The sequence below is a fragment of the Triticum aestivum genome, chromosome 4D (genome assembly GCF_018294505.1).
Source record: "Triticum aestivum cultivar Chinese Spring chromosome 4D, IWGSC CS RefSeq v2.1, whole genome shotgun sequence".
In the NCBI taxonomy this organism is placed as follows: domain Eukaryota; kingdom Viridiplantae; phylum Streptophyta; class Magnoliopsida; order Poales; family Poaceae; genus Triticum; species Triticum aestivum.
The window spans coordinates 282,503,951-282,514,617 of record NC_057805.1 but is presented as its reverse complement, the minus strand read 5'-3'; the positions used below and the strand labels follow the sequence as shown (position 1 = coordinate 282,514,617).

Genomic DNA, 10,667 nt, shown 5'->3' with positions numbered 1-10,667 from the left:
GTGCAATCACATGACTTCATGACTGTGTTATGGTGTACCACCAATGGTGTAGCAACTTCACATTGCAATAACGGATCACATCCAAATTGAAGGGCGTGTAGTGCTTGTGCTCATGAAACAAAGAATGCACATGTTGCCAAAATATCGTGCTCTTTTGTTTCATGCCTACAAACCACGTACTTGTGGCCAACCACGCGTTGCACAACAATGCGTCCTCCCTCTCCGAGTACCCTGCCATCGTGCTTGATTCATGTTAAACAAGGAGAAAGTCAAAGGAAAATCAATGACATTTGGCCGAACACTTGTCGAGCGTGGTGTTTGCCATGGATGACGTCGACAGGGGCGGCGATACCTGCGTTGCGGACCGATCCGGGGTGCAATGGCAACAAAGTACAAGGCGCCTGGGTGAAGCGGAGGTCCAACAAGAACTGGTCGGCAACCAAAGTGGTGTAAAGGCGCTGCGATTTTGATGACGCTGATACAGACCAAGGAGGAAGGTATGGAGTGAGGGGAAGGGCTCTAGGAAGGGGGTTTAGGGTGGGCCAGCTGTGTCAAAGTCCGACACGGCGGGCATCCGGACTCCTCCAAACATCCTACAAGTTTGTTTTCGTTTAGGCGAAATTTAGATGTCCGGACCGGTCCTCTTACATACATTGGATAGCAGAATGTATTTGGAGATGCCCTTAGGTCGGAAATCCCCATCGTGTAACGTTGGCACTCTTTTGTTTTCTTTTGACAACAAGTTGGAAAACTCTTGTCTAATTTTATTTTATTTTTGCATCGATTGGTCATGAAACCTACCAGTTTCGATCATATTGTAATATTGTTATATAAGTTTGCTTTGCATGGAAAAAAAAAGCGGCCGCACCTTACCAATTAGTGTACCTTAGCTCATGTAAAATAGAAACAATATTACATGTGTATTGTCTCTGCCGTCAAAAACCGTCATGTTTACTCATCAAATCAGAAAGAAACAAGAAGTATTTTCATGTGCTATGACATAGCAAGAAAAAATGTTCAGGCCGATATACAATTTATGCGGCACAAAATGTCCAGGTTGAGTATCCCTAGAGGAAAATTCTGAAACCAAGAAACTAACAGTTTAAATACGGTGATCTAATAGTTATACAATAACAACACAATACAATTCACACTAACTTCCATGGAACAGCACGCCTGTGTATGCTCATAACCGAATAATTTTGACGGAATACCGATCTTCAAGTTTCCCGTCACTTAATTGATAAGAGACTCCATAGCTTCAAAGAATAGAGGCACAAACTCCCTGTTTGGAGTCTTGACTGCACACTTGGCACCAGGAACACCAACAGCAGCAGTAAGCTCTATCAGAAATGGAATCCCACGGGGGACCTTCGCAGACAGATACAGCACATCCATGTTTGCATTTTTCCGCTTGGCAATAAAGAACACATTTGATGCTGCAAGGTGTTCAACGGTGGCATCTATGCTGCTGATGACAGAATTGGGGTATTCTTTTGAAAATTCATTGTCATCAGGTAAAGATTTCCAGGCCTGCAATCAGATTTAACCAATTCAAACTACAGATTAACAAGAAGGATATAATAGCGGAAGAGTACCCACTCGCCACAGGGGTTCTCTACAAGTCCTAAGGCCAACAGACCAAAACCAAACAGCTAAGCAAATCAAAACAACTAGGACAGCAACTACCGCAGAGAAGAAAAGATTTATTTGTAGTAGATTTTACCTCAAGAAAACTCGTCCGCTCCATTTTGCCATCTTCACCAAAGAACACATGCAGCAAGCCTTTGTCGCTGAAATACCACACAGGTTGCTGATTATTCTTCACTGCAACCTGCAGTAACGAGTTTGGTGCTCCAGGAGAGACATTCTGGGAGAAAACCATAGCTAGGAGCGTCCTGGCTGAGGACCCAGGTTGGAGTGGAGGAACCTTATTCATCAACCGACACCAAGTTCAGTACAGGAAACTGAAATTTAGAAACAGAACTTACAAAATATATAGACATCCTTGCACCTGAAGTGGTCCACCGGCTGCAAGACCAAATGTGTTCTTGTTAAACTGAATCATAAATCCATCTAATACACCATGGGTCCCATTCTCAAAAGATATATCATAGTATATCTGGCCATCCCGTCGCACCAGTTGCGCACTGATCTGGAGACCTTGGCCAGTGGTTGAAGGCAATACAACAGGGAGTGGAGGTCTGCAGGGAAAACAATCAGAAAAATCAAATTGGAGAAAAACTGGCTCGATCCGTATAACATGAATAAAACATCAAACTAAAACTTGGAGCAAAAACAATAAAAAGTATCGCTGACCCTGAAGATGCTTTAGGTTCGTCAACAGGAACCAGGGCATTATCCAAACCCATTAAATCACCTAGGAGATCTGGGATCGGAGCAGCAACTGCTGCGGCTGCAGCTGCCGGCTGCTTCACTGGTACATTTGATGAAGTGCCAGTACTAGAGGACGGTGATGCCCCATCCACTCCCTGAGATGGTGACTCCGAATACCCAGTTTCTCCAGCATCAGCAAACTCCTCATCATCCGCCCTAGGAGCTGCCTTAACACGGCTAACAAAGGCTTCTGGGGGCTTGTGATAAACTGATGATAATGTAGAAATGTTTGCTAATAACTCATCAAGAAGCGAAGAGTCAAGCTGGTTAGAGTCATCGCTGATCACAGGCTTCTCTGCCAGAACAACATCTTTTGCTGCCTGTCAAAGCCACACACATACCCAGTGGTCATAGGGATATCTGACAAACAAAGGATAGGAAGGTGTGAAGTGTAAACTTTCAATACCTCAGGATCAGTAGAAAGAAGTCGCCAGTATATGTAAGCTCGATCACGCAGATCAGGATTGTCTGTTTCAACTGTGGCATTATTGAGAACAGCCTACAGAAAATGATGCAGATTAGGCAGAAAACTGTAGCACATATTAAAGAATTTGTTAGGGACAGGACATACATTCTATTGGAATAGGCCATTATTCATTCATTCAGCCAAGAGAAAATTGAATATAGTGTACCCTTATGAACCAAATCTTCTCGTTCTCAACCCAAAAAATTGAGTATTCTAATTATTAATGTTGCAACACAATTCTAGGTATGCTCAATGCTGTAAAGATTTCAACAAGCCTTTTTGAACACCATGACATGCCATGGTATCAAATAAGGAGATATTCAAAGACTCTTACACCATGCCAAAAGTTATTTTTTGCTCCGCAATCTAGTGTATCCATCATCTGCAAGAGTAAACACAGGAACTGAGAATAGTAACCTGTATCATCTGCTGGGGCCCCTCAGTTGGCTTCTTAAGAAACAACTTAACAGTCGCTGTTAGCAACTGCAGTTGAACTAATGCTGGTTCTTCTGGGAATGTATCCAAGAAACTCTCAAGGAGTTCATCAGCATTGTCAATTCTTTCGGCATATTCTCCAATTATCCAAATCATTGATGCCTGTATAAGAAAATAACATGTAAGTGAACAAAACATGCAAGAAATTACAAAGACCGTTCATAGACAATACCTTAGCCTCTGGTTCATCTAAAGTGTCCAAACTTTCACAAAGTGTTGCGATGATAGACTCATATCTGCATATTTTGGCAAGAAAAAGGTTACTTTTTTACAAAAACATATGCCGAGCACAAAAGAAGAGCTCTGTAGTTCCATAATTCCAAAAACATAGAATGTTGAGCTTCCAGGCAAACCACTCACGTGTTAGGATAGCGTCTAAAGATGTCTTTGATAACAATGATAGCTTCCTGTACGACATAATTAACCTTTATCTTGATCAGCTCAAGCAAGACACTGATGCACCTTTCAGCAGCTCTCTCCAATTTAATTGCACATCTTCCAATCGCACGTACAGCTTTCCTCACAAAGTCAACATCAACCTCTGTGGCATACTCTTTGAACTCCAATAGTACCTATAACGAGCTCAGTCAACTTCTGGATGGCAACTTGTAGAAAACAGATCTAGTACTATAATCAGGAATGAACAAGATGCTTAATAAATTTAACTATGGTAAGATTCACACTTGAGGTGATGGACTTTTGTTCCTACGGAGTTTTATTTACAATCTCTGTAACTCTGTTATGTATGAGACAGGAATATAATAACACAAGGCAGTAGCTGAAAATATTGTTCCACTCAAGTCAACATCATAACCACAACAGTAAACTAGTACATAAGAAAGAAGATTATGTACCTGATCAATGTTCCTATCTGACGCAAGCTTTATCATAATCTCTAACTTTTCCATCTTGACATATATTGGGTCATTGTACTTGCAAAAGAAGACCTATTGCCAAACATACTATTGAGTTACAGAAACACTAGCATGACTGATTGATGAATAAGAATAGCTCGAAGACAAACAAATGTCACCTTAATTTCATGTGCAAGTATTGTAGGCCTTTTTTGAACAATCAGATTGATATTTCTCAATGCTACATACTGAATCTCGGGCTCTGCGGACAGTAGAGTAACCAGAGGGGGTGCCATTTTCTTGCAGAGATTCCGGACAACATCAGTGCTTGTAATGAGCTCCATTTGTAGAAGGATTATCTGTGTGAAAGAGATAACCAACAGGTTAACTCTTTCTGCAAAATCAAAAACAAACAGCAACTGCTGTCTTGAATAGTACCAGAAACAGCGTTCCAACTTAAATGGATATGTATCATCCTCCAACTAAAAGGTCAGGAACATGAAAATCAATCCAATGTCACAGTCCATTTGTTCTTCCTATGATTTATGAGGATACATTTAAGATGAAAGAAAAAGCTTTGTTACCTAGTTAAATGAGCCCATAAATAATCAATATGAGTATGTCTTATTTGGGTACTTCCAGATAAGTTTTTCCTTACCCTGCTACCCATGCAGTGAGAACTGGCAGCGCCCCTGTTCAGGCCTGACAGATCAATACAAGTACACATGGCACTGTGCGAATCTATGGTTAATGAATACCACATACACAACTGCATGCAACACTTTCTAAAACTTTACTGTGTTCTAGTACATGTGAATCAGGCTAATGTACCTTGACAGCAGAAAGAACAACTGCACAGTTTGCATGTTGAAGACGGGGTGTAACTCGTTCCACTATATTTTCTGCGTCCCTTGCATCTGTTGCTTTGTACCTTGACAGAGAATCAAGAATGAAAACTTGTCCCCACCTGCAAAATTATCAAATATGATAAGCAGCTTACTCTAGAAAAATATGGGGGTTCAGAACCCAATATAGCAAGAACTGCATCATACTCTGTGCACTCATTCAGAGCAGTCAGAAGCTTTGTCAATGTATGGCTGGTGATCTCAAAGATCGGACGAGCACTACTGTCTTGAATCTCTGCCAGAGCAGCAACAGCATTTGCAACCACCATAGGATTATTGTCAGAAATTAAGTCTTTGAGGGCCTCTAGAAATCCTCTGTCCTCCACTAGCTCAGCATTTATATCATAAAGCTTAGCAACACAAATAGCTGCTGTCTTCCGCACATAAGGATCATCGTCCTGTGAAAAAATTCAAGACACAAGTATAGGCTTAATTCAATGGGAGACAGTTTTTTTTTTTGAAAGGAGTGTACAAACACCAATATACACCTTGAGGCATCTTTGAAGAGGGTCGCACAGATACTCTGTGATTTTGTCTACACGGATGCAACCCATTGTCCTCACAGCCAAAGCACGGATCAGTGGATTTGGATCTTGTGAATCCTGCAGAAGTTTTGAATCTTCTTATTAGTTGCTGCTTCTGCATGGTTTGCTTCACACATGTTATAGATTTATTTTTCTGCATAAATGTTCATTAGTAGTAATATGGTAATTTCTCACCTTAACAAATGTGTTCACGGCAAGTATCGCTAGATCTGGTTGACTTTTAGCATAGTTGATGAGATATAAATATACTAGTTTTTTCAGCTCCAAGTTCTCAGTCTGCATACAGTTCACGACATCCGTAAACAATGATGAGACATCTTTTCCAACGGTCATCGCTGCAATCACTTTCTTGACAGCATCTTTTCTCTTGTCCTGCAAACCATGTTTCCACCAAAGCCTCAGATGCCAGAAGCGAACACATAATATGGTCTTACATCATTTATTCTTGCATTAAAATTAGAAAACAGAAATGGGATTTATGGCTGGTGAATGACTGACACAGTATATAGTCCAACCATTCTTGCTACATGGCATACTTCATCGCTGAGAATATTTCATATTAAAGACTGATATGGTACAGATGTTCATTAATTATGCATTAGAACATGCATTTTACAGCAAACGTGCAGCACTGCAAAATGTAGCTAGAACGGCGACAGAATATTTTTGTGACCGTGGGCTAGAGATGGCGTCTCAAAACCACTAGACCACCAAATCAAAATGATGTAGCTTGTCTTGCTTGCAAAACATGGAGAAGTGATAGAGCCTAAGATGTGCTCTTATATTTCTTTACGGAGGGAGTACCTTGCTGTTTTAACCGTGTGCGGTAAACCACAAAGATGGCATAGATAAATATAAAGGGTAAACACCTTTTTATCAGCAGCAAAGTGCCATTTCTACAGCTACACCAATGCATATTGATGCATATCTGGAGCCATGGAGATAAAAAATAAACTAGATGGAAGTAATGCACGGCCCCGCACATAAACTCCAAAATTTCTACCTTATTCAAAACTTATTCATTTACCCTCGAGAGCTTGGCTAACCAGACATCGAGCAGTCACTATATTCGATTTAATCTTGCTTTCACTGAAAAGCCCCGAAATGGATCAGAACTCAGTGCATTCATCTCGCTCCAAAGCAATTCAAACTCAAATCCGTCTGAACTGAATTCGGCATATTCAAGTACATTTTGTTGAAGAAAATGACCCTGAGATCGTCACTCTGCCGCAAATTCCAATCCTCGGAACAGAACCTAATCCCGTGGGATACCAACCAAAACTCGCAGATCTCAAACCGCCCGCGCGTGGGCACCCAACACCCTGGCCAGATCTGGATCCAGGCCAATCGATCCTCGGGCACAGCAAATCACACAAGAAGATAGACAGGGGAGAGACGGCGAGGCAAGAAGGGTGACCTTGTACTGGGAGTTGAGCTCCTCCTTGAGCTCGGGGATCTCCCCCTTTTTGGTGGTGGAGAAGTACTTGGAGTCGTGCCCGCTCATATCGCCCCGGCGAGCCTACCTGCCAAACACGCACCGGTCGCCGCCTCCGGCTGCGGAGCCGGGGGGTCGTGGTGGAGGCGTCCGATCTCGCGCGCGGTGGTGGTCGGCGGCCTGCCTGCCTGCCTGCCTGCGCGATGGGATGGGATTGGGAGTTGGCGAGGGGGAGCCAGACGGGTGTGCGTGCGTGCGAGAGTTATGGAGATGAGAGAGATTGGGAGGGAGACGACGACGACGGTGGAGATCTGATCGGCTGCTCGCAAGTCATTCTAGTCTCTTTTCTTTCTCTGTCTTTCGACGCCAAATTCCCGTTCCGAGACCAACTCCAACGCGCAACCCCAAATGGTCCGGACGCCGACACAACATGCCTTCCAATGCGCGGGAGCAAACGAACGTCGTTCGCTTTCGACCCAACCAAAAGTTGGGCCGCGTTTTCGATCAAACGGACACGCGTGGACGGTGCCTAGCGCGTGCCCATATCCTCCCCTGGCCCGCCCGTCGAGGACACATGCGCCCCTTTTTCTATTCCCCTCCCCTCTCCAGCCGCACCCCCCACCCACCCCCGCCCCCCATCGCCGTCATTTTTCTCGGTCGTGCGCTATCCAGCACGCCCGCGAAGCCCCGGCCCCTCCCCTTTCGCAGCTCCCGTTTCCTCGACGCCCGGAGCTGTCCAACCCCGGCCACCTGATTTCAGCGCATCCGGCGGACAGATTTGGAGCGGATCCGGCCGGATTTGAGCTCACCCCGGCTGTCGGAGGTCACACCCTGCCATGGACTGGCCGGGTACCGGACAGCAAAGCCCCGACACGGCCCCCAGGCCGCATGCAGGTACTGACTCCGCCTCTAGCCGTTCGTATCGAACCCGTCGCTGGTTCACCGGCAAATACACGAACGGTCGTTGTCCAGGCTCGGTGTTGGCCCAAAGGCTCGTCGGCGCACCGTTGCCGCCCATAAAGTGCGACGACTGTCCACGGGAGGTCTTGCGCCGCGTGTCTACAACGCCGGAACATCCCGGATGGGTGTTCGTCAAGTGCGCAAACGATGGTGTATGTGCTAGTTTAGCTTCGATTGTGCTTTCGGATTCGGCTCGTTTTGCTTACACTCATATGTATTGTGTAGGATGGATGCAACTTTTGGTATTGTGAAGAAGAATACGCCGATCTATTGATAGAGCGCAATTTAATAGATGTTCGTGCACTTGTTTCTAGAATGAAGGTTAGAGATGAGACTAGATGCGAAGAAGCAACGTCTACTTCTTTAGACTCGAAGAAGAAAGAAGCACGCAAGATCGAGCCTCCGCGGATCAACAATGAATGCATCGAGAAGGCACTAATCCAACTCACGGGAGTAGTTATAGAAGTTGGATACCTTCTCAAATGTCTTCGTGTGGTTCTTGTTTTCTTTGGTCTTGCTATTCTAGTCATTATTTGGTGACGTGCTCCAATGTATCAAAAATCAATGATAGAAGTAAAGATATGTGTTGCAAAAAAGTATGCGGCCGCGTGCCCATCGCATCCAGAAATCCGGGCGGATACGACCTCATTGCCACCCCAAATGGACGAATAACAGACAAAACGGACGTCTATTTGGGGTCATGCATTGGAGTTGGCCTGATGTGCAGGTTTTTTTCATTAGAGAAATGACGCCTTAGTTTCAGTTTAAGGTCAAACACATCATGCAGCGCGGACATCGATCGCAGTACGAGTGTCCTTGAAGAAGCCCCGATGGAAGCGTGGTATGCAAGATATGCTCGCGAGATTGTTTGGAAATAAGAAACCTCACACTTTTGTGAGGGACCTCATCAGAGAGTGCGGCGGCTATGGGTCAACCGGTTATTACCTAATGCTACATCGGCTTTACCGCCCCTATAGCATTGAGGTTCGTTGTCGTCCTAATCTCCTAGACGAAGATCAACGAAGAACAATGTAACACCCTCAGTGTCGTGCTACAGTGACCTCACACTAATGGTGACGTGTCATCAAGTTTAACTAAGCCAAATTGCCACTTGATAAAAATCAAAGCCTATTTAAAATAAAGTCAAATAAATTATTTCTTCAAGCGGTATTCTCATAATTTTGCAAAATTTTTGCAAATAATTCCTAAGTATTTGTCATGACCAAACCAACCTCATTTGGATTACCAAAATGCCCCTGGGATTTTTAAAAATGATCCGGTAGCACTTTTTCAGCCCTTTTAAATGCTAACATAATTTAAATGAATTCATTTTGGCCCAAAACTTTTTGTGCAAGCTAATAATGTGGTGCTTGATTTATGTGCAAAGTTTCATGTTTAATATTTGTTTGCTCACTCAAATAAATGGCAAACAGTAGCTAATTAAAAAACAGAAAAGATTAAAGGAAAAGAAAGAATGAAAGAAAAGAAAGAAGAGAGGGAGGCCCAAGTAGGGCTAGGAGGCCCAGCCCACACTCCCACTTGCCTCCTTCCTCTCGCTACAGTACAGGAGGTATGAGGTAGGGGCGTGGCGGCCATCCATGCCCCTCCACCTTGCTTGCTTGCCTCTCTCCCCCTCCGTTCAGTTCACGTCCGACATTGTCGTGGCCGTGTTTCCTCGCCGTCGCGACCACCAGCCACCACCCGACCTACTGTGGTGTCCAGCCACTCAACGGGGTTTCCCTTCTTCCTTTATGCTGCAAGATCGATGTCGGGGAGCACCAGCAACGCCTCCCGTCCCGTTCCCCTCGCCGGGATCCGCCTCGGCCACCGACTCGTCTCGCTCGTCTCCGGCAAGCCCCGGCATCCCGAGCCCTCTCCTAGCCTCACGGTGAGCTCCTCTCCCTCCCCGACATCCCCGGGCTCCTCCTCATGCCCCGTAGCCTCAACTAGGTCGAGCTCCGCCATCGACGCCGTCCCTGTAGTTCGCCCCTGCCCCGCCCTGCGTCCGCCGAGCCCACGCAGCGCCGGCCCGCAGTGGCTCCTGCCCTCATGCGCGCCCCGCGCCCCAGCGCCTTGCCTCGCGCGCGCCTGCCGCCGCTGCTTTCTACCGCATTCGTCGGCCGCGCTGCTGTTGTCCCGCGCGCCGCCTTGCCCCATTCTCGCTAGCCGCGCTTTAGCCACGCCATGCGTGCCCCCGCCCATGCAGGCCCGTGGCTCGCCGCTCCCGCCCGCGCCGTGCTCCCCTGCTGCTGGCGCCACTGCCATCTGCTATCGCTGCTTCGCTGCTCCCGATGCAGCCTTTTGTTGTTGCCTGATGCCCCTTCCCCAGTCGCGCGCGCCGCATCGTGCCCGCCCACTGCCGCACTCGCCCAACCACTACTGCCCGCCGCTGTTGTTGGCTATGGCCAAGGCCGTCGGTGCCCTCTGTGCGTGCATGCGTGCTTCTGGCCAGCTAGAGCGGTCGGTTGTGCCCCTGTCAAGTGGGGCCGGCCTTATCTAGTTAGGATTAGTTTAGTTTAATTCAATGCTAGTTATTAATTAGGTTAGATACTAACCAATGATAGTGGCCCCCACTACTAATTAATCTAATTTAATTAAGTCTAGTCACCG

At 45.9% G+C, this 10,667-nt stretch overlaps 1 protein-coding gene across 1 annotated transcript; it reads right to left on the bottom strand.

The window, feature by feature from the left end:
• Positions 1 to 966: 966 nt before the first annotated feature.
• On the bottom strand, positions 967 to 7,419 carry LOC123097478 (beta-adaptin-like protein C). Its single transcript, XM_044519234.1, has 15 exons — positions 7,080 to 7,419; positions 5,837 to 6,034; positions 5,606 to 5,719; positions 5,265 to 5,515; positions 5,044 to 5,179; positions 4,392 to 4,571; positions 4,213 to 4,305; positions 3,719 to 3,930; positions 3,531 to 3,594; positions 3,281 to 3,460; positions 2,804 to 2,896; positions 2,320 to 2,717; positions 2,015 to 2,204; positions 1,727 to 1,930; positions 967 to 1,533 (listed from the first exon to the last, which is right to left on the bottom strand). Exons 1-15 carry the CDS (start codon positions 7,164 to 7,166, stop codon positions 1,237 to 1,239), a joined length of 2,697 nt encoding a protein of 898 aa, XP_044375169.1. The 5' UTR covers positions 7,167 to 7,419; the 3' UTR covers positions 967 to 1,236.
• Positions 7,420 to 10,667: the final 3,248 nt, after the last annotated feature.

What these genes read in the sequence shown, in the direction of transcription:
- LOC123097478 (XM_044519234.1), bottom strand. Translation starts at nt 7,166, where the DNA reads ATGAGCGGGCACGACTCCAAGTACTTCTCCACCACCAAAAAGGGGGAG. An exon ending in CCGTGAACACATTTGTTAAG is followed by an intron (nt 5,720 to 5,836) that starts GTGAGAAATTAC and finishes AAACTTCTGCAG; the next exon opens with GATTCACAAGATCCAAATCC. An exon ending in AGCGGACGAGTTTTCTTGAG is followed by an intron (nt 1,534 to 1,726) that starts GTAAAATCTACT and finishes ATCTGATTGCAG; the next exon opens with GCCTGGAAATCTTTACCTGA.